The following is a 25789-nucleotide window of genomic DNA, read 5'->3' on the forward strand; positions in this document are numbered from 1 at the left end:
GCCCTATCCACCTTCACCCCAGCACTCAAGCCAGCAGAGTCCCCCCTCCTGCGGGCAAAGGGTCCCGAAGATCTCCCGGACCACCTGGACTGCATCCTGATACTCAGCCAACTCCGGCACCCCTCTGATTCGTACATTATTCCTTTGGGACCTGTTCTCCAGGTCCTCACTGCGGGTGAAGCAGTCTTGCCAGTCCTTCTGGGCTGCCGTAAGAACCCCACTCAGATCCTGCACCACCTCCTCTTGTTCCCCGATGCGCCGCTCAGTCTCCTCCACTCTCCCCAGAAGATCAGCAAAGTCCTTTCGAATTTCCTTGACAGTATCTTTAATTTTGCCTTTCACTGCTGCCACCTCCTGCTTGATGTCATAAGCCCACTGCTGAAGATCAGCCTTAGTTACCGTCACTGCACAGTCCTGGCGTCTCAATCTCGGAGAGGCGCCCCTCTCCGACTCTGCCTCAGACGCACTCTCCCCGGACTCGCACTCAGGCGCTCTGGAGGCCCCGCGCACATGTCGCAGGCCGCACTGCTCACCGCTTGCGTCGGGCCGATGCCCCTTGGCGCTCGGCTTTTTGGAGGGCATAGTTCACGTTCGATCCGCTCCGTGCCGCGAGAGAAAAAGCCCTGTGCTGGTAAGAAGCTCCAAATCGCCCCTGTGAGGTAGGGATGTGCCCACGGAGGTCAGAGCTCGTACTCTAACCGTCCACCATGCTTCGTGACGTCATCGGAAGCCCCTCTTTTTGCTTTTCTAACCACGAGGTGACATTCTTTTTGATACTTTCTGTGTTCTTTCCAGTTCTCCTTGGTTTTGCCCTTTTTCCATTTCTTAAATGAATTCTTCTTATCCCATATCGCTTTTTTCATTTCTTTAGTTACCCACGCTGGGTCTTTTGTTTGGCTCTTTTTGCAGCCTTTTCTGAATCTGGGGATATACCAATTTTGCGCCTCACTTACTGTGTCCTTGAATAAAGACCAGGCTTGCTCTACAATCTGCCATTTCTTTGTGTTGTTCCTGAGTTTCTTCCTTACCATTACCCTCATTGCTTCATAGTTTCCTTTCTTGAAGTTAAAAGTTGTCGCTGTGGTTCTCTTTCCCTTTGGTATTCCTACTTCAACTTTGAACTTGATCATATTATGATCGCTGTTTCCCAATGGTCCTACTACTTCCATGTCCTTTGCAGGTCCTCTTAGCCCATTAAGGATTAGATCCAGAATGGCATTTTTTCTCGTCGGTTCTCTGACAAGCTGCTCCATGAAGCAGTCCTGTATAGCCTCCAGGAATCCAGTCTCCCTAGCGCATTGTGAGTTTCCAAGGCTCCAGTCTATCCCAGGATAGTTGAAGTCTCTCATAACAATCGTGTTACTGCTTTTGCATTCTCGCTTCATCTCGGCTTTCATGTCTTCATTGTTTGCTTCGTTTTGCCCAGGTGGACGATAATACCAATTTGCTGGTCGTCGCTGCTGTGTCCACTCTGGTCGAGTGTATGCTTTCTTTTATGTATAGAGCTATTCCTCCTCCTTTCTGCCCTGACCTGTCCTAGCAATAGAGTTTGTACCCCAGCAGTGCTATGTCCCATTTGTTTTCTTCATTCCACCATGTTTCGGAAACCCCAATGATGTCTAGGTTCTCAGTTTTGGCCATGATTTCTAGTTCCCCCATTTTGTTCCTTAGGCTTCTTGCATTAGTATATATGCAATTTAAGTCCTGGTAATTTTTTGTCTTCGTTTCCTTTCCCTGTGCTTCAATCTTTATTTTCTTCTCCTGTGCTACAATTCTCTTATCCTCCTCCTCTGGCTCAATCCGCTCCTGTGTTTTGCCCATTGTTTCTTCCCAGCATTTTTCCCTTGTAGTATCTTCATGGGATACCTTTTCCCAAATCATCGACACTTGGTTGGCTGTCGGCTTTTCCCTTCTTCTTAGTTTAAAGCCTGTTCTATTCCTCTCTTGACGTTGTTTGCCAGAAGTCTAGTTCCCGCCGTGCTCAGGTGTAGTCCATCTCTCCTGAAGAGCTTGCTCTTTCCCCAAAACATTGTCCAGTTTCTCACGAAGTAGAACCCCTCTTCCTCTCACCATCTCCTCATCCATGCATTTATTGATTGTAGTTCTGTCTGTCTCTTCACTTTTGCCCTCAGCACTGGTAGGATCTCTGAAAACGCTATCCTCTGAGTCCTCATTTTCAACTTCCTTCCCAGAATCTTGAACTGTTCTATCAGTGCACTTCTGCTGTAGTCCCTCTTGCTGATATCATTTGTCCCGATGTGGATCATTACTGCAGTCTCTTCCGTCTCTGCTCCTTCTAGGATCTTCCCAATTTTGTCCACGATGTCCTTTGTTCTCACTCCTGGGAGGCAGGTCACCAGTCGATCCTCTCTCCCACCTGCTATGTGGCTGTCCACTTGCCTGAGGATTGAGTCTCCCACTAGGATCGCGGACTTCCCCTTCTTCAGTTTTCACTCCGGTCGCAGGTCTATGTCCTCGGAGTGCTTCGCTGCTTCTTCTTCTATGTCCTCGGTGTGCTTAGCTGCTTATTTTTCTGGGCTTGGATCCATAGGAGTAGTCTCTTTCCCGAAGGCCTTCGACAGCATTGTGAATTGTGGACTTCCAACATTCAATTTGTTGGCGTCTTCAGCCAACAAGAAAGTCTCTCAGTTCTGCAGCTGAAGATTCAAGCCCTGAAGCGTCGGCATGGTTGCTATAGTACAAACCTAGGCCAGAGAAGGGGCTGTTATACGTGTTCCCTCTGTGGCCTATGATAGGCTGGGTTATTCAAAGAATAGCGACCCATCTGAAGTTACATCAAGGAGTGACTCGTCAGAAGGAAGGCCCTGGGGCCGGAGCAGGCCTCAGAAGATTCTTCTCCGTGGTTTGGCCGAGGCTTCTGAAGATAAAATAGGCCCGAGGGGAGCTGGGGAGGAAGGCTTAGAGATGCTGACCTGGGCACAATTTTTTTTACCGCAGGAGCAAGGCTTTTACCCTTTTCACGGGATATGAAAAGGCCTTGCTCTCGTTCCCGCAGTCAACTGGGTGCTTTTTTTCCCTATCCCTGTGGATTTCTTATGGGCCCCTGTGGGGCCTACTGATGTATCAATTATTTCATAAAAATTTGAAAACATTATTGTTCTCAAAATATCTTGATAATCACTCTGTTTTTTATTTAGACTTAAGATTTGATTCCTTGTTTAGTTTATATTTCTTCCCCCTTATTTCTTTTGTGAACTGAGTTGAGCTCCTAATTCTGGTGATGACCCAGTCTATAAACCTAAGTTTTAATTTAGTTTAGCATCTTCTTCGGAACTAGGGGTAGGGTTGACCAAACACCCGGAAGCTCCTCCCTGGAAGCTAACTGGGCACCAGCCAGTGTTCACATTGGAGTTGGTTAGCTTCATGACTAAAGTTAAGTGTGCTAACTTAACTGATCAGTGATCTAAAAATGTGGCTACTAGTTAAATCCTGGCTCCACCCCAGAACTAACTGGAAACAGGAATCCTGGCAAGTATATGTATAACCCTTGTTACCTACAGGCGAGCCAGATCCTTCAGGAGTGCATTTAATCCTGGTGCCAAGGCATTTCTTTGAGGGCCCCTCTCTAGACCCAGAGAATTGCACGAGTTGGTTATGACAATGTTCACAGGTAATAGCTTAGAATCCGTCACTGTTTTCTAACACATGATTAATACTTTCTGTTTATATTCAGCAGATCAACAGATCACACTAGAAAGGAAAAGAGAAAAGAATCAAGGAGAACATCTTGCAAAAATGAAACAAATTCAAAGACCATTTGAAAATTTCTGTGAGAAAATTTCAAAAGAAACTAAGAGGAGAGGCGTGAAGAATTGTCAGAAGGAATCAGACCCTGCAGGAGACTCACTGGTTAGAGTTACTGATTGTGATAAAAGTGAAATGGAGCTCACTAATATCTATGGATGGCAGAGGCACCTAGCAGAGAGACTCTTCCAAAATGATATTAGTGATAAAGTGACTTCTGAACTAGGCCAAGAAGAGGGGAAAAGAAAACAAGATCTGAATGCATTAACAAGTACCACTTCAAAGAGAAGCATCTGTTTCATTTTGCCTAAGAGTTTCCCCTTGTTTTTACAACTCCAAATGCAGAAAATACTCACAAAAGAGAAACCATTTACATGCACTGATTGCAATAAACGTTTTACCCGGCTTTCAAATCTAAAAATTCATCAACAGACCCACATGGCAGACAGATCATTTACATGTACTGAGTGTAATAAAAGCTTTGCTCAACTTTTATATCTTAAAAAACACCTAAAGACCCACACCAGAGAGAAACCATTTATATGTACCAAGTGCAATAAAAGGTTCACTCGTTTTACAAATCTAAAAACTCACCAAATAATCCACACAGGAGATAAACCATTCAAATGTATTGAGTGTAATAAAAGCTTCACTTGGCTTTCAAATCTAAAAGTGCATCAAAAGAAACACAAAGGAGAGAAACCATTTACATGTAGGGTGTGTAATAAAAGCTTCACTTGGCTTTCAAATCTAAAAATTCATCAAACAGTACACACAAGAGAGAAACCGTTTACATGTACAAAGTGTAATAAAAGCTTCACTCAGCTTTCAAAGCTAAAAAATCACCAAATGAGCCAGATGGGAGACAGACCATTTACATGTTCTGAGTGTAATAAAAGCTTTACCCGGCTTTCAAATCTAAAAATTCACCAAAAGATCCACACAGGAGATAAATCATTTACATGTTCTGAGTGTAATACAAGCTTTACCTGGCTTTCAAATCTTAAAATTCACCAAAGGATCCACACAGGAAAAAAATCATTTACATGTTCTGAGTGTAATAAAAGCTTTGCACAACTTTCATATCTTAAAAAACACCTAAAGACCCACACCAGAGAGAAACCATTTATATGTACCGAGTGCAATAAAAGCTTCACTCGGCTTAAAAATCTAAAAATTCACCAAATAATCCATACAGGAGACAAACCATTCAAATGTACTGAGTGTAATAAAAGCTTTGCTCAGCTAACAAATCTAAAATTTCACCAAAAGATCCACACAGGAGAGAAATCATTCAAATGTACTGAGTGTAATAAAAGCTTTGCTCACGTTTCATATCTTAAAAAACACCTAACGACCCACACCAGAGAGAAACCATTTATATGTACAGAGTGCAATAAAAGCTTCGCTCGGCTTACAAATCTAAAACTTCACCAAATAATCCATACAGGAGACAAACCATTCAAATGTACTGAGTGTAATAAAAGTTTTGCTCGGCTTGCAAATCTAAAAATTCACCAAAATATCCACACAGGAGAGAAACCATTTAGATGTTCTGAGTGTAATAAAAGTTTTGCTCAAGTTTCATATCTTAAAAATCACCTAAAGACCCACACCGGAGAGAAACCATTTATATGTACTGAGTGCAATAAAAGCTTCACTCAGCTTACAAATCTAAAAACTCACCAAATAATCCATACAGGAGACAAACCATTCAAATGTACTGAGTGTAATAAAAGCTTCACTTGGCTTTCAAATGTAAAAAATCATCAAAAAATACACACAAGAGAGAAACCATTTACATGTGAAGAGTGTAATAAAAGCTTCACTCGGCTTTCAAAGCTAAAAAATCACCAAACAACCCATAAGGGAAACAAACCATTTACATGTAATGAGTGTAATAAAAGCTTTACCCGGCATTCAACTCTAAAAATTCACCAAAAGATCCACACAGGAGAGAAATCATTTACATGTTCTGAGTGTAATAAAAGCTTTGCTCAACTATCATATCTTAAAAAGCACCTAAAGACCCACACCAGAGAGAAGGGAAGACCATTAAGATGAACAATGATGCAGTCATGTACAGTTAGTTGTGATGCCATTCATTCCTTGTCTGCCTTTTTCCTCTCATCACTGAGAATGTGGTTCATCTTGCCACATGATAGCATGTGTCTGATTGGTTCTGCCAATATTGGTGGGCTCGAACTCCTCCAATCAGTTCTCAGAAATCTGCATAGATCACTGATAAAACTATGAAACTAATAACTGTAGGCGGACGCTATGGACTTTGCTTTCTGTTTTCAACATCTTGGCTTCTACAAGTTCCCTTCCCCCTTGCACCATTCTGACGTCATGCTGCCCTCCAGAGCAACACTCAAAAAACTTATAAACTTTGCTGGACATTGGAGTACAGGTACAAGATCCTTTATCTGAAATTCTGAAAACCGAAATTTGAGAGGTGGTGGAGAGTAAAACTGTGACTGAGTTCAAAGAAGGGTGGGATGAACACAGAGGATTTAGAATCAGAAAATAAGATTAAATATTGAACTAAGGCCAGTACTGGGCAGACTTGCACGGTCTGTGTCTGTATATGGCCGTTTGGTGGAGGATGGGCTGGGGAGGGCTTCAATGGCTGGGAGGGTGTAGATGGGCTGGAGTAAGTCTTAACAGAGATTTCGGCAGTTGGAACCCAAGCACAGTCCAGGGTAAAGCTTTGGATTCTTGCCCAGAAATAGCTAAGAAGAAAAAAATAAAAATTTAAATTGAATCAGGTTGGGCAGACTGGATGGACCATTCGGGTCTTTATCTGCCGTCATCTACTATGTTACTATGTTTGACGCTTCATTTAAGTGTGAAGGTATTACTCCAGTCCCATAGTTTGGAACATGTTTGTGTTTGAAATGCTTGAAGTTTTAAAGTGCTTGACGTGTTTAATTATTGCCTTATTTTGAAATAAAAAAAGATCTGGTGGCAATTTTAAGGTCTTATGATCTGTCTTTTTCTGACTTAACATTACCATTTCAAAATCCAAAAAGTTCCAAAATATGCCTGGTCCCAAGGATTTCAGATAAAGGCTCTTGTACCTGTATCTTATCTGCACCTCTTCTCGCCTTTGTTCAGTGGTGTAGTGAGGGTGAGGCGCCCCTCCCCTGCCCTCTTTCCTGCCCCCCACCTCCACACACTCTTTCCCTATCCAAGTCACTTCCCTTCCTCCGTATCTCTATAACATTCCTGGTGTGAACAACACCCCCAAACTGCTGTCGCACCAGCGTCATCTCGTCCTCTGACATCACTTCCTAGGCGTGAGTCCAGGAAGTGACATCAGAGGAAGAGCTGTTGCTACTCGCGCCAGGAATGTTACAGAGGTACGAGGGAAGGGAAGCGGTGTGCATGTGGCCGGGCGGGGAAAGAGTGAGGGACGGAGGGGTACCTGCGCTCCCCCCTTACTATGCCACTGTCAACAATGGCTCAGGTTGAGGGAGCCTGGCTTTGGAATGTTGTTCCGTATAAAGTGAGGAGTGGCGATATCTTTATTGTAATTTAGAAAATTGTTGAAAGCCCATCTCTTCACTCAAGCTCATTGCAGTTAGGTATGACAATTTATTGATTCCTAAAAAAAGGATGCAGAGATGACCAAAACAAAATGTCCTACCATGGTGATATTATCATAGCAAACACATAATTATTTATCCAAAAGGATATGACACTGGCCATGTCTGAGCGCATATATAAAAATAAGATTAAAACTGAAAATTAACGAGGGACATATAATGCAAAATTTTAAACTATCAAAATTGTATGCATAAATAAATAATACATATAATAAGCTGGAGTTTAAAAAAATATTCAGCAAGACATACCTGAAATGTACATGTACAATGTAACCTTGTCAATTGGTATACATAGTTCATAGACAACGGCGCGAAAGACAAAGGTGCGCCCGGACAATTGAGCGCAGCGCGCCGCTCAAAATTACTGTTTTTAGGGGCTCCGACAGGGGGTTTTGTTGGGGACCCCCCCCCCCACTTTACTTAATAGACATCGCGCCGGCGTTATGGGGGGTTTGTAAACCTCCACATATTAATGTAAACAACTTTTCCCCTAAAAACAGGGAAAAAGTGAAGTTTTCAGTAAAATGTGGGGGGTTACAACCCCCCACAACGCGGAGCGATGTCTACCCATGCCCCCCCCCCCCGTCGGAGCCCTAAAAACAGTAATTTTGAGCGGCGCGCGCCTCCGCACTGCGCTCAATTGTCTGGCCGTGCCTTTGTCCCGGCGCGCTTTTGACCTGACACCGGTATATATACAGTAAATGGACAACAATCTATTTAGCCCTCCCCCCTTCTGCCCTTTTATCAAGCTGCTCTAGAGGTGTTTAGCATGGGCCGGCAAAGTACGTGCTCTGAAGCTCATAGGAATTCTATGAGCTTCAGAGTATTTACCACACTGGGCCGCGCTAAAAATCCTTAATGCAGCTTCTGGATATCCCAATCTCAGCAGCAAGAATGGCCCTCTTATGTTTTATTTGGCTGAACTTGGACTTAAATGGCATTGGGAGTGTCTTAGCAAGCCCGAAAACTATGGATTAGACACTTATCTTTCATATCCTGTAGTCGGGCCTCACGCTACTGGTCTGTCTCTGAAGCTCTAGATGTAGCTGTTGGAAACTTGCCTTACATTTCCTTGGAGGCATTGTTACAGCACAGCACAGCAGTGTGACATCATTCCCCAAGCTTCACACAATTGGTCAAAGCATTATCTGTCTTTTTCAATGATTCTTTACATGTCACCCCCCCCCCTTCCCACCCCCACAGTGTTTGTTCCCAGATAGTAAATGATATGTATACCAAGTTTGGTTGAAATCTATCTGTGCGTTTCAGAGTTATGCTGGAACATACATCCGATTATATATATATATATATAGAGAGAGAGAGAGATGTAAATGACAGCAGATAAAGACCTGAACGGTCCATCCAGTCTGCCCTGTAACTACATGCATTACAATTTCATGATTAAATTGTATTTCTTCTTTGCTTCTTCTAGGCCATAGATCTTAGAAGTCCACCTGGTACTATCCTTAGGTTCCAACTACTGGAGTTGCCACTGAAGCTTACTCCAGCCTATCCAAACCATCTCCTTTGCGGGATTCAGACTGTGAAACTTTGCCCATTTATATTCCAATTAGAGATCCTCTATGTTCAACCCACGCTTTTTTAAAATTCTGTCACTATTTTCCTCTTCACTACCTCCCTTGGGAGGGTATTCCAGGCATCTACCATCTTCTCCATGCAAAATAATTTCTAACATTACTCTTAAGTCTGCCTGTTACCACTCCTCAATTTCAATTTTATGTCCTCTAGTTTTACCAGTTTCCCTTCTCTGGAAAAGATTTGGTCCTATATTAATACCTTTCAAATATTTGAATCATATCACCCCTGGTCTGCCTCTCCTCTAGATTATACATGTTGAGTCCTCCAGGCTCTTCTCATACTTCTTTTGGAGCAGACCCCCTACCATTTTTGTCACTTTCCTCTGGACCGCTTAAAGTCTTATATCCTTGGCCAGATGTGGCTTCCAAAACTGAACACAATACTCCAGGTGGGGCCTCTCCAATGACCTGTAGAGGAGCATCAACACCTCCTTTCTTCTGGTTATACAGTCTAGCACACTGCTTCGTCAACTTCAGATCCTCAGAAATGATCACCCCAAGGTCCCTCTCCCTATCCGTGCTTATCAGCCTCTCACCTCCCAGTATATACATCTCCCTTGAATTTCTACTCCCCAAATGCATCACTCTGCACTTCTTTGCATTGAATTTTAGTTGTCAGACATTAGACCGTTCTTCCAACTTCTGTAAATCCTTTTTCATGTTTTCCACTCCCTCTGGGCCATAAATAAAGTTGAACAAAAGAAATTGCAAAAAGAACCAAATACTACAAAAATACATTTAAAAATGGGTTGGCTACACAGGTACAAATAGTAAACAATGTTTTATGATAACATTAGAATTCAACACTCCACCAGCATGTGAGTGGCATTTTAAAGTGTACTAATGTGAAAACATTCAACCACAGCAAATGTGTTAGTGAGTATAGGATCCAAAGGTCCAAACGTAAATCAGAATTTCTCATATTGTGAACATGCAGGATAAATGAAAAATTAGAGAAACTGAGGTGAACATGGAAAGATTAAATACTTAGGTAAAAGAGGGAATTAAAAAAATTTGGTTGCATAGCTGCTTATGGAAGCAGCCTGATACGAGCATTTATCTCCTATTTTGAAGAGATTGCATTGGTTGCCCGTAGCATTTCACATTAAATTCAAAGTTTTGAAACTCATACATCAGGATGTTTATGATCTGCTGCCATATTATTTGGAAGCTGAGCTCTGAGAATCATCTGTTACAGTCAAGCGTGTGAAGCGCCGCCTCACCAGGATGAGAGTGGGGCTTCGGAAAAAACACCGGAAGAACAATGGACTGATTGAGGTGGAAATCAGACACAACTTTAGGCAAAAATTTAGGATGTGTGCGAAGAACCACCTTGTCATGATGAAACACCGTAAAAGGTGGATCCGCAACCAGAGCCTGCAGCTCACTAATCCGACGAGCGGACATGAGCGCAAGCAAAAAGACCACCTTCCAAGTGAGAAACTTAAGATGAGATTTGTCGATAGGCTCAAAAGGAGGCTTCATCAGTTGATCTAAGACCACATTAAGATCCCAAACCACAGGAGGAGGTTTCAGAGGAGGATGAACATTCACGAGACCCCTCATGAAATGAGTTACCAGAGGATGAAGAGAAAGAGACCGACCCTCGAGATGCCGATGGAACGCCGCAATGGCACTGAGATGCACCCGAATGGAAGTCGTCTTTAGTCCAGACCTAGACAGATGCAACAAATATTCCAGCACCGAAGACACTGGAACCGAAATCGGGTCCAGATTGTTCGAGGAACACCAGGATGAAAATCTGGTCCACTTCTGGGAATAACAAAGCCTAGTCGAGACCTTGCGCGAGGCTTCCAAAATCTCCCTCACAGACTGAGAAACAGGAACTGAAGTCAAGGGGAAAGGAACCAAGCGGTCAGATGTAACGACTGAAGATTGGGATGTAACAGTGAACCCCGACTCTGAGACAGCAGAGAGGGAAAAACAGGCAGAAGCAGAGGCTCCCTGATACTGAGTTGCAGGAGCAGGGAGAACCAGTGCTGCCGCGGCCAACGAGGCGCAATTAGAATCATAGTGGCTCTGGCCGATTTGAGATGTACCAGCGTCCTCAAGATCAGAGGAAAAGGAGGGAACGCATAAAGGAACCTCCCCTCCCAGTCGAGAAGGAAGGCATCGGCCTCGAGACGGTCCCGGGAGTACATCCAAGAACAATAGAGGGGCAGTTTGCGAGTCTCCGGGGAGGCAAACAGATCCACCTGAGGAGTTCCCCAGCGGTCGAAGACCTCGCGCAGAACCCGGGAGTTCAGCGACCACTCGTGCGGCTGGAGAAGGCGACTGAGTTTGTCTGCCAGACAGTTCCTCTCTCCCTGAATGTAAACCGCACGTAGGAAGATGTTCTGGGAGACCGCCCATTCCCAAAGGCGCAGGGCTTCCCGGCACAGGGACCAAGAGCCCGTTCCCCCCTACTTGTTCACATAATACATCGCCACCTGGTTGTCCGTCCGCACGAGGACTACCTGATCGTGCAGCAGGTGGCAGAACGCTCGAGCAGCCAAAAAAATGGCACGAAGCTCCAACACATTGATGTGACAAAGACGGTCCTCTGCCGACCATAGACCCTGAGTCTGCAGACCGTCGAGATGAGCCCCCCACGCGTACTCCGAGGAGTCCGTGGTCAGGACCTTGCGATGCGGAGGAACGAGAAAGAGCAAACCCCCGGAAAGATTGGAAGAGTTGGTCCACCAACGGAGCGAGCGTCTCAAAGAAGGAGTCACCGTTATCGGACAAGAGACTGAGTCGCGATCCTGACGCCACTGCGAGGCCAAGGTCCACTGAGGAAGCCTCAGATGCAAGCGGGCGAAAGGAGTAACGTGGACCGTCGATGCCATATGGCCCAGAAGAATCATCATGCGCTGAGCCGATACTACAGGCCTCAGCGAAACCTGGCGACTCAATCGAAGCAGGGCCTCAAACCGAGGGGGGGGGGGAGGAACGAACGGAGGCGAACTGTGTCCAGCACGGCTCCGATAAACTGAAGGGATTGAGTCGGGCACAATAGAGACTTGGGAAAGTTCACTTCAAACCCCAGACGTTGAAGGAAGATGATAGTCTGTTGGGTCGCTGAAATAACCTCCTCTCTGGTTGATGCCTTGATCAGCCAATCGTCCAGGTAGGGAAAGACCTGTAGCCCCCGAGATCTCAGGGCTGCAGCGACTACCACCATATACTTCGTGAAAACTCGAGGGGACGAAGCCAGTCCGAAGGGGAGGACCCGATATTGAAGGTGCAACTCCCCCACCTGAAACCGTAGGAACTTGCGGAAGGTGGGATGCACCGGAACATGAGTATATGCTTCCTTCAAGTCCAGGGAGCACATCCAGTCCCCTTCCTCCAAAAGAGGGTATAAAACCGGAAGCGACAACATACGGAACTTCTCCCGGACCAGGAACTTGTTGAGCTTCCGGAGGTCCAAAATGGGGCGTAAGTCCCCGGTCTTCTTTGGGACCAAAAAGTAACGGGAGTAAAACCCCCGCCCCCGCTGGTCGGGGGGTATCCGCTCCACCGCCCAAAGGCTCAACAAGGCCCTGGCTTCCGCGAGGAGTAGAGGAAGCTGGGCTCGATTGCACGGAGAAGCCCCCGGCGGATGTTCCGGCGGCGTGGCTAAGAAATTTAGCGAGTAGCCCTCGGAGATGATCCGAAGCACCCAAGCATCTGAGGTGATCCCGGTCCAGGCCGCATGAAAGGCCCGCAGCCGACCCCCGATGGGAAGGGGGTCCGGCGAGAGTGCGGAGGGGGCCCGCCCCCATCCGCACATCACGTCAAAAAGACGGCGCTGGCTTGGACGCTCCCTGCGCCTGAGGTTTTGGTTGGCCCGCTCTACCCTATTGCAGGGGGTGCCGAGGCGGAGGCCTAGAGAAAGCCGGCGTGGACTTTTGCGGGTATCGCCGCGGGGGAGGTCTAAATGGCTTCTGCGGCGGGGCCCGAGGTTTAGGACGGACCAAGGAGGCAATGGAGCGCTCCTGTTCCGACAGACGTTTGGTCGCCGCCTCCAGGGACTCATCAAACAATTCTGAGCCCACACACGGTAGATTGGCCAGACGCTCCTGCAAGTTCGGGTCCATATCAACCGTACGGAGCCATGCCAGCCGGCGCATTGCCACCGCAAAGGCGGAGACCCTCGAGGCCAGTTCAAATGCGTCGTAAACAGCGTGGAACAGGTACAGACGCAATTGAGACAAATTGGCCATGAAAGTAGCAAACCCCTCCTTATGGGAATCTGGCATGACCCCATGATAACGGGGCAAGTCTTTCACCATGCGTCGAAGAAAGGAGGAAAATGTAAAGGCATAATTGAGGACCCTGGTAGCCATCAATGAATTGGAATAGAGGCGGTGACCAAACTTGTCCAGGGTCCGCCCTTCCCGTCCGGGAGGGGCTGCCGCCGAAACCCTCGAGGGCTGCGATTTCTTCAGCGCCGACTCGACAAGTAACGACTGGTGAGACAGTTGTGTCTTCTCGAAGCCCTTACATGGGATGGTCCGGTACTTGGACTCCATCTTAGACGGCACCGCTGTGACTGTAAGAGGGGATTCCAAATTTCTCAGGAAGGTCTGGTGGAGGACCTTATTGAGAGGCAGCTGAGGAGTTTCACTCTGGGGAGTGGGCAAGTCTTGCTCCTCCAAAAACTCCTTCGTATATTGAGAACCCGCGAGTAAGTCCAGGTCCAAAGCACGTGCCATATCCTGCACGAATCTGGAAAATGAGGAGGGCCTGGAAGGCGGGGAAGGAGTTCGGGAAGCCCATGCCGCCAAAAAGGAGGGGGAAACCTCACGGGAATACTGAGGCTCCTTACTAGACCTCGAACCCCAGGAGGCCACATCCAGGGACCTTGAAGGGGTCGGGGATCGCCTATGCCCCGAGGAGCCCTTGGGAGAAGTCCCCGGGGTACGAGGCACCGAGGCACGCCCCCTCCGTCTCGGCGAGGAGCCTCTCGAACCCCTGCCCTCGGAGGAACGGAAAAGCCTCGGGTTGTCGAGGCGGAGCTCCGAGACCCGCAACGTCTCACCCCCGGTCGGCGAGGAGCGACCGCGTCTCCGAGGAGAACCCCGAGAACGCTTGGGCTTCCTTGGCCGACTCCTCGCCCGAGGCCGAGGAGTCCCGGGAGGACCTCGAGGAAGAGGAAGAAGAAGAGATCCTCCTAACCCGACACACCTTGTCCCGAGGCCGCACGCTCCGCTCAGGTTGGTCAACCAAGGGCAAGGTCGGGGTCGAGACCGGGAGAACCCCGGGGGCCGAAGCCGAGGGGACCGAGGCCGCCGACGCCGGAGCAGTCGAGGACGAGGCCGGCTGCAGGTGTGCGAGGGCCCCGGACAGCTCCGAGGCAATCAGCGCTCGGAGCAGGTCCTGGAAGACTGGAACCCCCATCATGGCGGGTAGGTCTGGGGCCGTCGGGTGCTCCCTGGAGGGCGACCTCGGTCTCGAGTATTCCCTCGGGGCACCCGACTTCGACACTCGGGGCGGGGCTGAGAACGACCCACCCGCCGTCGAGGAGCCCAAGGATGGCTTCTTCGCAGACCCTGGAGTCGAGGAAGGAAGCGAGGACTTACCCTGGGCAGGCTTCGTCGAGGTAGCAGGCTTGGATGAAGCCGAAGGTCGCGGCGAGGTCGAGGTACCCGAGGCCGAGGTCAAGGCCGGGGCCGAAGCCGACGTCGAGGCCTTTGCCGCCGCGGGGTCCACAGCGAAGAGCTCCGCCATTCGGGCACGGCGTCGGCGGAGCGCTCGAGACTGAAAAGTCGAGCACCTATCACAGGACTCTGTAGGATGCTCAGGACCCAGGCAGAGCAAGCACCACCGGTGTGGATCGGTGATAGAGAGCAACCGATCACACCGGGTGCACTTTTTAAAGCCCGTCAAGGAACGGGACATGAACTCAAAAAATGGCCGGGAACGAACGATGTCCCGCGGCCGCGGCTACCGGGAGCCCCCGGAGCCGAACAAAAACCTTTATTTATTTTTTTTTTTACGAACGAAGAAAAACAACAAATGAAAAACAGCGACCGAGCGAAAACACCCAGCCGCGGTGTCAGAAGGCAAAAGCTAAAGAGCACAATTTCCACAGGGCTTCTGGCTCCGCGGAAAAAACTGAACTGAGGACCACGAGGTGGGGATGCGCCCTCTAGTGGGCAAGAAGGCATGCACATGCGTGGTGCAGTGTAGCAAACTTGAAACTTCAATCAAGTTTGCTTGAAAAGCTGTCCGCGCTGGGGCTCCGTAGATGACGTCACCCACATGTGAGAATATCATGCCTGCTTGTCCTGGGATAAACTGTTATATCACTTTCCATTGGCTGAACTCTGGTTCTTTGTCTTTAGAGTGCAAGTCCATTGTCCAGTCCCACTCTCTTTTTTTGGTTCCTGTGGGCCTGTATTTTCCTGGACTCTGTGTGGTTCTTTTCTTCTGCATTTGGCATATTCTCTTGATGTAAACTGTCCTGATCTGCAAGGTACTCTGGGTTATAAATACATTTTTTATTATTATTAAACCAAAACTAATTGACATATTGTTTTCATTAGGTATTCAACATGTTTTTAAAAAATGAGAAATCTGCAAGTTCCTGAACTATACCTTTGGGTGGGCCTCTGTTTGCATGTATAAGCTCTTGGAACTATATGCTGTGGGAAAACATACTCCTAGCTTATCTATTCAGAAAGCACTGTGGTCTCCCATTGACACTTACTTATAAAATAACTAATTATAATATGTTATTTTTGTTAACTATGATTATTCACATGACCTGAAGGGAATTTCTATGTTTTATTTTATTGTGATATTCTTGATTGATATTTTTCAATGTTTTATGACTTTGTAATGAATAAAACTTCAATTAAAAAAATGGAACTAAAAGGTTTGTTGAGCCAGTAACTCTTAAGGGTGGGTTCCCATAGCAGATATAGAACGAGCATCATTAAGCCACCGTGTGCCGCGGTGGCCCCAGGTAACTCGTTTGTTGTTCTTCTTATCAAATAAGATTGTTGGGTTTTTTTTATAAAACAAGTGGTGTATCTTTTGTTTTGCTATTTTATGTAAACGCTTATGCTGGTTGTGTAGCTTCTTGTTTGGCGGCAGGTTATGTACCACTTTGAAAGGTTCATAATCAGTGGCGCGCAAGACGCCAGCGCGCTGACAATCCAGCGCCAACAATTCAGCGCAAGACAGAAGCGAGCAGGGGAAAAAGTAATTTTTAAAGAGCTCCGACAACCCCCCCCCCCCCCCCACTTTATTGGTTAGTGTTCGCGCTGCTGTTGGAGGGGGGTTCGGGGGGTTGGAAACCTCCATTATAGCGAAAACGGAACTTTTTCTTATTTTTTTCGGGAAAAGTTCAGTTTTCTCTATAATGTGGGGTGTTTCATCCCCAACAATGGCAGCGCAAACAATAACCAATAAAGTGGGGGGGTTGCCACCCCAAACCCCCAGTCGGAGCTCTTAAAATTTTTTTTTCCCCGCGCGCTTCTGTCTTGCGCCGAATTGTCGGCGCACTGGTGTCTGGCGCGTGATTATCCCGTCACCCTGAAACACAGTACAGGGGGGTCCTTTTACTAAGGCATGCTAACCGATTTAGTGTGTCTTAGTAAAAGAACCCCTATGTTGTGTTTTGGATTGATTGCTTTTGGTCAACAATAAACTGTTATATAACTTTCCATTGGCTCAAGTTTCCAAGTTTAATTGTAATTTAATATACCGACCATCTTCGTGTATCTGGTCGGTTTACAATATTAAAAATATAAAAATTAAAAATAAATGGGGAGAGGGGTAGAAGCAAATTGAGACAAAGACATTGACATAACGATACAAAAGGAGTTTGGGGTGTGGGAGATTAATAATTACATCGTGAAAATAAAAGTAAGAGGAGGTAAGAAGGAAAGGGGGGGGTCGCTTTGTTGAAGCGGTTCACGTGATAAGTACGCAGCAATTGAGAGAAGGAATTTTATCTTGTGCTTTGGAATGCATCTTGGAACAAAAAGGTTTTGAGATTAGTTTTTTAATTTAGCGAGAGAATTTTCATGGCGGAGATGAGATGGCGTGGCATTCCAAAGTGCGGGGGCTGTGGTGGAGAATATTGTGTTTCTGGTGTAGTTCTTTGTCTTTGGAGTGCAAGTTGAAGGTCCATTGTCCAGTTCCACTTCTCTTCCTGGAAACGCAGAAGAAATACATTCGTGAACATATATAATCTTTGATTTTTTTATACCGATTCATTCCAACAGGAGGGCTCAACTCAGTTAATAAAATATTAATAACATTATACAGAAGATTACAGCAGAAACTATGGGCTCCTTTTATCAAGCTGCGCTGGCGGTTTAACGCGTGTAATAGCGCGCATTAAACCGCTGGCCATGCTAGCCGCTACCGCCTCCTCTTGAGCAGGCGGTAGTTTTTAGGCCAGTGCGGGGGTTAGCGCATGATGGAAAGTCGCGTGCATTAACCCCACTAGCGTGGCTTTATAAAAGGAGCCCTATATCTTTTAGGCCAGAAGGCTGCCCGCGGCTTTCAGTGAACACTGCAGCAAGATGGAGGAGGGAGCCGGCAAGAATGTAAACACTTGGGGGCGGCAGAGGAAAACGCTGCATCGCCTTTGAGCAGGGCCGCACGAAATACCTCACGGGACCGCAGGTTGGACACCCCTGTTCTATAACACCCACACTTTAATTCCTTCTGACATAGATAGCATGGAACAGTCAATCAGCTTAAAGGTACGAAATCGCCATGAGAGTGAGCATACGCTGTGTGGTTTGCACGTTGAGCACACTGAAAAGTGATTAACTGTTGTTGGTACTCTGATACATGGGCAGGAACTGGCAGAGAGAAAGAAGCTGTGGAACTGCAGGAGAGATTCTAATATAAGTAGTACTGGCCAATAGGCAACTTTGTAGGGTCTACGGGGTGGCAGGAATGTTATCAAAGGGAAGGGAAGATGCGGGACATGTGAGAGAACTGGTCAGGGAGCGAATGCAGCACTTGGACAGAAGAGGGAAACAGGGTGTAGGGAAAGGCTGCAGTTGGATGGGATGGGAGGAAGGAAGATGCATATGGATGGAAGAGCATGGAGAGCGGGAAAAGCTACACTTGGATAGGAGGGCATTTTCGTTTTTCTGCTCAAAGACATATACTTTGTGTACACTACATCATCTGGACCCCTGAGGAAGGTGGTCTCGCCGAAACAAGGACCGTGTAGGGTCCGGCAAGACAATCATACGTTTATTACTAATTCAGACTTTTATTTGTATTTTTATTGTGAAGAGCGAATAAAATCATCTTTCAGGACATCCACAGTCTGTTGTTTTTATCTTTGGATTGTTTTTACTGTGGATCATTGGGTCTCCCTTTTTGTTTTGTTGTGTCCCTCTGTCTTAACTCACTTGCCACAGTCTCCTCATTTGACATTTCTTCTTCTCTGTCTTCACCATTCATCTTTCCCTTCTCTATGTCCCCTATACTTCCCTGTCCAGCATCTTCCCTGTGTCCTTCTCCCTATATTGATCATCACTATTCTACGTCCTGCAGTACTCATCTCCCTTCTGTGTTCCTATTCTCTCCCACATCTAGCACTTTCCCTCTGTGTCCATATATCACCTCTCATGTCTGACATTTCCCCTCTCTGTCCTTGTACCATTCCCATGCAGCATCTCCCTTTGTGTCCCTGTCCCTATTCTTTTCTCCAAGCCCATTATTTCCCTGTTTCTGATACCTCCTTGTGTCTCTCCCTCTCTCTGCTGTGTTCAGTAATATTTCATTCCCTCTTCCTTCTTAGTATGGCATCTCTTTCTCCCTTCAGCCCATCTCCCAACAGGTCCAGCACCTCTCTACATTCCTCCTGCAGCACCCCTTCTACAGATGCAGCACCTCTCCTCCTTTCCTCCAGCAGCTCTCTCCCTCCCCTCCATAGGTCCTTTCCTCCAGCCCTCCCCTCCATAGGTCCTTTCCTCCAGCCCCAACCCCCGCTTTGCCTTGCATTCCCTCCCTCTCTTCTTCTTGGCCAACGGCTCCAGCTCCCTCCCATGGAGTCCACCAGATCCAACCCCCTCTCCCTCATGGGTCCAGTGAGTCCAGACTGCCACCCTCCCTCCCTGTTACATATCTTGTAGAAGAGCGATCTGATATCTACACAGGCCTGCTTAACTGTGCTCCTTATGATGCAACTTTCTATCTTTGTAAAAAGAGGAAGTTGTGTCATAAAGAGGCGCCCAACAAAGGGAAGGCCATGAGCACCGTCAAGAAGGCCTGTGTAGGGATTGGCTCGCTCTTCTATAAGGTATATGCCAGCAGCAGCCAGCTGGACCTGTGAGTGAGGGGGGGTGGGCTGGAGCCACCAAACCCGTGCCCACCAGATCAAATGCATGCCAAACAGGGGAAGGAACACAGCTGACCCTAAACCTGGAAAAACCACCATGGAGCCACACAGCCTGCGCTCAAGTCCACTCTGGACAAACCTGGGGTGAGCCTTGCTCCCAAGATAATTATCCTTGAGCCCCTTAAGTGTTAGTGCAGGCTGTCCAAATGGGAAGCAAAGCAGTCTACCCTTGGAAGTAGGCTCTCGACCTCAGAGTCTGCACTCTCCTGCAGCCAAAGCTGTCCCAGAGGAACCTCTCTAGCACCAAAAAGCCTTGCAAACAGTTAATGAAAGAGGAATTTAAATGAAAAAAACCAACAAAAAACACCAAACCACGAGCAGAAAAGAGATGCTCCTACCATGTCGCTTATAGGAAGACAACTGGGGAAGTGAAGGACAACTTAGAAGGATGAGAGGAGAAGCAAAAGAATGCTAATGAAGCTCCCTACAAGAGTTCTCATGAGAAGAGGTTGACTACCCACTTGTTGAAATCTATGAAGACTGTTTTATTCAGAAAATATTTTGATTAATTGTGTTTATACCATATACACCTGCATTTTAATTTTTGTTAACCACACAGAACCACAAGGTAGCTGCGGGATATAAGAAATTTTGTTAGGTTATGTTCTGGAGAATCTGCCGCTCTAGAACTCTATTTGCCCCATAAATCATGTATAAAAAGGCTAAGATGGCTTAGCATTGCATCCCCCTGCTGCTCACCGAACAAAATCCCCTACAGCAATGGTCTCAAACCCATGGCCCGCTAGGTACTATTTTGAGGCCCTCGGTATGTTTATCATAATCACAAAAGTAAAAGAAAAGTTTCTTGATCATATGTTTCTTTAGCTATAAATGACAATATTATTATTAAGATTTAGCCAAAAGGAAAGATTTAATAATAATAATTTTTATATACTGCCATACCCAAAAGTTCTAGGCGGTTTACAACAATCAAACAAAGTACATACTATGCAATATATACAATACAAATGCATATATCAGATTAAAATCTGAAGATTCAGCAAAATAAAATGCTAACTATATAGAGAAATGCAAGCAATTTAAAATAGGATAAAAAATTAGATTAAGAGCATAAACATTAAGATTCTAGCCTATTAAATAGTTGTGTTTTTATCTGTTTTCTAAAGTCAAGGTAAGAGGAAGCTTCTAAAACAATTTTTGCAAGCCATATATTCATTTTGGCCGCCTGAAAGGAAAAGGTTCTCTCAAGGAACTTTTTCTAATGACAGTTTTATTGAAGGATATGCGAACAGGTGAGCTCTTATTAGAATAACTCAAGGTAAAATGAGGGATGAGATAACCTGAAAGCATACCAAGCACTGCTTTAAAGCAGATACATGAGAACTTGAATAATACTATGTTAAGTTGTTTTGTTTTTTTACCTCATGCAAAATTGTCATTTATTTAAGAAGACAAACTATTTTGTTTTCTGAGGCCCTCCAAAGAATTTGAGAGAGCGCTGCCCTACAGCCATTGCTCTCCTCCAGAGCATCATTTCCAGCCCTGGTTCCCACCTGCGGCACTTAAGGGGGGGAGGGGGGCTTTGGAACACGATGGGGAGCCGCGAGCCACACAACAAGGCTGCCATTGGCTCACGAGCCTTGCCACGAAGAACAGTGGCTTAGGCACGACCACCCTCCACAAACTTACAGTTCGAATGCTCAGGAAGTCGACGCCTGTGCCCGCTCGAATCCCGGAGAGGGCGCGAGCCAGCAGGTCTCGAGCACGTGCAGACGCGTTAGCAACCCAGCACAGAGCCCTGCTGTTGGCTTTCTGGGGGGGGGGGGGGGGGAGCTTAAACGTCTCCCTTTCGGCCCGCAAATGCCACAAGCTGCTGAGCCGTTGTTCCCCTGCCATCTGTGCCAGGGGGTGGAACCTTCTGCCCCTCTTCCCGCTTCGAGCACCGTCCCGACCAATCAGCACTACGAGGGGGTAGAGCTTCCCCAAAGGCCAAAGCCTTTTCCCAGGTCGAGAAGAAAAAAAAAAAAAAAGCCCCTTTCGCCGCGCTTAACCCTTTAACTCCGCTCGTCCCTTTGTCAGATCGACGGGTTGTTGCTCAGCTCGCGCGGCGCTTCGTCGATTCGCGGAAGAAGAGCCGAAGCCTCCGATCTGAAGTTTCGCGGCCTAGCGAAGAGAGAAAACGTTCGTCGAAGGCAGACGAAGCAAACGGGAAATGCTCGTAGGAACCTGTAGGTAAGAGATCGTCCCCTCCCCCCCCCCCCAATTCCCCGGTATCTTGTTGCAATTTTTTTGGGGGGAGGCTGGAGTTTTCTAACCCTGGACTCTGAAGCATCGGGACAACCTTCACTGCAAAGCTATGCCCCCAAGGAGTCTTTCTTCTTCTTTCCTTCTAGATTAACCGGCAGCGTCCTAGCATCCAACCTACAAGCGTCCGAAGGGCAGGGGCTTGTATGGAGCGGAGATGCACGACACCAGGCGACTGTGCAGGGAGGAAAGGTGCCAAGAGCTGGAAATGATGGGCGGGAGAACGGCTGCAAAGCTTTGCCTTTAGCAAAATGGAAGTTGAGCAACGTGGTAGGTAGAGGCCACTGTATCCCCCCCACCCCCCCTTATCCTCAACTCGCTAAGTCGAAAGCCCTGCTGCGACTATTCTCTGGTCGTTCCCCACCGCTCCATTTCCAGCTCTGGCTCCCTCCTCCTCCTCTTTTCCTGCACGCGCCCCCGGCTGGAACAAAGCTCAAATTCCTCCTTCTTTTCCCGCCCCCGGGCACATTCTGACCAATGAGATCACAAGAAAAGGGGGTAGAGCCAAACAAACAAAAAAGCCCTTCCTCAATAGGCTCGTCTCAATCTAAAGCTCCGCCTTCTCCTTTGTGATGTTATCAGTCTGCGCAGAACACAAGGCCTGGTCTTTTTTTTTTTTTTTTTGGTCTTCCGTAATTTTGCACTACATTTAACTAGAAACTTCCGCTCTGATTCTCAGCTTCTCTTTTGTCCCTTCTGCCGGCGCTGCAAGAGACAAATCTTCAGTTCCTCTTGTTCAGATAGAGAAAGAGCCGCAGATTCGTTTCTAATCCTGCAAACTGCAAAAGCAGAGAATAAAATGCTTGCAGGTAGGAGAGGCACCCCTACTTCCAGGTATCTTGTTGCAAACCTTGATGCAGCCTTCTAAGCTGGGATACTATTCAATCGGAACTTCAAGTAGATCCGAAGTAGGGAATGACACTTTGGGACCCTCCTATGGGGAAGGAGAGAGATCAATGCCCCAGCACAGGTTCTGTATGTAATTGGTTTCTAGTTGCTATAATTTTGCTCCGTGACGGACTGCAAATTAATATACTCACAGAAATCTCTCCCTCTGCTCTGTTGTGGAATTGTCTTACATGATGCTAAATTATATGAATCAAGCAAACTTTTCCTTGCCGCAATAAGCACGATTGATGCGAGGCTGACTGAGTGTGTTTCTCATTTGTTTTTCAGATGCAGGTGACATTCGAGGATATAACTGTGTCTTTCTCTCAGGAGGAGTGGGGATATTTAGCTGAAGAGCAGAAGGAGCTTTACAGAGAGGTGATGAAGGAGAATTATCAGACCCTGATCTCACTGGGTAAGGGATAATTTCACATTTTTATTAGCAGTATATGAGCATTATTATAAGCCAAAAAGCAAATGAAAAACAAAAAAAATCACACACAAAATCAAATATATTAATGTTCAAAAATAAAATTACTCGAATACAAAGTGAGTTTTTGGGCCAAAAAATGCCAATAAATTAGGGTCTTGGTTTATATCAGAGCCTCTTTCTAATGATAGTGCTTTTTTCCTCCCCTACAAACTCAATGATTAACACTGCTATCCCCCCTGATGACTGGCACTGCTATCCTTTACCCCCCCTCCAATGACTGGCACTGCTATCCTTTACCCCCCCCCTCCAATGACTGGCACTGCTATCCTTTACCCCCCTCCAATGACTGGTACTGCTATCCTTCACCATCCCCCCTCCCCTCCTATGACTGGCACTACTATCCTTCACCCTCCCCTCCCCCGATGATCAGCACTGCTATCCTTCACACTCCACCAATGACCGGCACTTCTATCCTTCACCCCACCCCCAATGACCGACACTGCTTTCATTCCCCCCCATGACCAGCACTGCAATCCTACCCCCCCCCCACACCACCAATGACAGGCATTGCTATCCTACCTCTCCACCAATGACTGGCACTGCTATCCTCCAATACCTACTCCCCCCTACATCAGATCAACATTACACTTACAGTTCTGGTGCTCAGGAAGCCAACAGCAGTTCTCTGTTCTGGGTTGGTAAAGCATCTGCACATGCTCAAGACCTGCTGGCTCTCACCCTCTCCAGGATTCTCAAAGGGAGTTTAGTAAGCCTTGAGCATGAACAGGCGCTCAAGGCCTCGCATTGGCCTGACACAGCATTGGTGTCGACTTCCTGAGCACTAGAACTGTAAGGTCAGTGTTAGGCGGGGGGAGGGGGTAGTGGAAGATAGTAATGCCTAAGCCACTGTTCTTTATTGCAAGGCTCATGACCAGTCCGCAGGGACCTCTTGTGTGGCTTGCAGTTCCCCATCTTGTTCCAAAGTCCCCCTCAGCTCAAAAACTACAAGGATGCTGACACAGCAGTGATTCTCAAGTGTTGCTGGTGGCCTCCTATGTATTATTCTTTTGCCACTGTCCCACCCCCCTCTAAAGCAACTTCCTGTTTCCGCTTGAGCGGGCAATGCAAGAGAATTACTGCCGCGCTGGTGACCTCCTTGTAGCTTTTGTAGTAAGAGGGGCTTCGAAACCAGGTGGGGATAACATTTGGTGGAACCGGGGGGGGGGGGAGAAGGGAGAGATGCTGAATAGGCAGGACAGAAAGGAGAGGAACGGGGGACACATGCATGGAGGGGAGAAGATGGAGATGGTGGTACATGGATGGAAGGGAGGGGAAAGCAAGAGGAAAGGAAGAAGAGATGGTGTACATAGACAGAGGGAAGGGGAATGAGATGGTGGCACATTGATAGAGGGAAGTAGGAAAGAAGAGCGTGAAGAAATGGTCCAATAAAAACACATGGACCAATAAAAACACTCCAGTTCTGTTAAAATCCAACCAAGTATATTAAGGAAGATATCTTTGCATAGTAGTGCTTAAAGTACATAAATGGTGAAAATGACATGAAATAGAACTGTGTCCATGTTCCCCACCTGGTAATTGAAATACAAGTTCCAGTTCAAGAGGAAACTCTATCCATTCTCGCAAGCATACTGCAGAAAGATGTAAATCACAGCTTTTGAAACCTCTTCCTTCTCCTAGGAGTCCGCTGTCCCCTTCAGGTTTATTTAAAATTTGATAAAATCGCTTATTATATTTTTAAGTGATGTACATAATTTGTGTAAGTCTTTGAATTTGAAGGACTCAAAACTAACTAAACTAAACCTAACGCTGGCTTTTACTTAGCAGCGTTAGAGCATTTTACTGCAGGCTAGTGAGGTAAATGCTTCCACGTTCATAGGAATTCAGTGAGCGTTGGAGCATTTACCTCACAGTAAGTGCTCTAACGCCACCTAGTAAAAGGAGCCCTAAATAATTTTGGAAACCTAATGCAGTTTTCTTACTCCAGGAACAGACTCGCCAAACGTCACTCCTGACAGTGTATCCCACATTGAACAAGGGGAAGAGCCATATATCAAAAGTGAGCCTGGATCGGAGGAAAGTGAAACTGGGAGAAGCAGCTGCTCAGGTGAGTGCAGTAATAAGAGGGACTAGGATAAAACTGCTGAGACGGAGTGGAATTGTAAGTTTAATTTCCAAACCTCCCTTGTCTTTATCTGAGCAGGCACAAATACTTTGCCCCCATCAAAGTGTCCACGATCCATTTTACTATTGGGTCACACAGAGTGAACATTAACCTGAGTCACTCATAGTTTAATCATTTAACAGTTTTCTGGTCAACATGGCAATGAACACGACAACATTTTTTTTTTGTGCAACAGGAATGGTAGTCTTGACCAGCAGGTAAAACCCTCGTTAGCTGCGAAGGTTGTAGAGCAGCGGTCTCAAACTCGCATGCGGCCCTCCAGGTGCTATTTTGCGGTCTGCGGGCTGGACACGATGATCAACTGTTCCCTTGCTGCAGTCGATTGTTCCGGTCAAAGCTGCGGCCGGCGGCGGCTCCTTGTGCCATCCACACCAGCATTTTTCTTCCCCCTTCCCTTCCTTGTGGAGCAGTAGCATGTCTGGCTGGCTCCCTTGCTGCAGTCGATCGTTTCGTTCAAAGTCGCGAGTGGCAGCTCCTCGCGCTATCCACATCGTCGTCGGAAGCCTCTCTGACGTCACGACATCAGAGAGAAGGCTTCTAACGCAGGTGTGGATTGCGCGAGAAGCTGCCACCCGCGGCTTTGAACGGAACGATCGACTGAGCAAGGGAGCCGGCCAAACATGCTACTGCTGCTCCACAAGGAAGGGAAAGGAAGGGAAG

At 46.9% G+C, this 25789-nt stretch overlaps 2 protein-coding genes across 5 annotated transcripts in view; both read left to right on the plus strand.

Annotated features, from left to right (window-relative positions):
• Window positions 1-6292, plus strand: part of LOC117354956 (oocyte zinc finger protein XlCOF6-like) — a 42475-nt gene extending 36183 nt beyond the window's left edge. The window contains exon 5 of the mRNA XM_033932915.1: window positions 3695-6292. Coding sequence (XP_033788806.1) covers window positions 3695-5829 — 2135 coding nt within the window. The 3' untranslated portion in view covers window positions 5830-6292. The remainder of the gene's footprint in view (window positions 1-3694) is intronic.
• Window positions 6293-21378: 15086 nt separating this feature from the next.
• LOC117354569 (nuclear receptor corepressor 2-like) overlaps window positions 21379-25789 on the plus strand; it is a 32536-nt gene continuing 28125 nt past the window's right edge. Inside the window, exons 1-4 of one of the 4 annotated variants that reach the window (XM_033932325.1) lie at window positions 21379-21533; window positions 21695-21875; window positions 22782-22908; window positions 24932-25051. In XM_033932325.1, the coding sequence (XP_033788216.1) occupies window positions 21514-21533; window positions 21695-21875; window positions 22782-22908; window positions 24932-25051 (448 nt within the window). In that variant the 5' untranslated portion in view covers window positions 21379-21513. Of the gene's footprint in view, window positions 21534-21694; window positions 21876-22231; window positions 22440-22781; window positions 22909-24931; window positions 25052-25789 lie in introns of those variants that run through there. The other 3 variants (XM_033932327.1, XM_033932328.1, XM_033932326.1) reach the window with 3 other exon arrangements.

Source organism: Geotrypetes seraphini, chromosome 2, assembly GCF_902459505.1.
Source record: "Geotrypetes seraphini chromosome 2, aGeoSer1.1, whole genome shotgun sequence".
Classification (NCBI taxonomy): domain Eukaryota; kingdom Metazoa; phylum Chordata; class Amphibia; order Gymnophiona; family Dermophiidae; genus Geotrypetes; species Geotrypetes seraphini.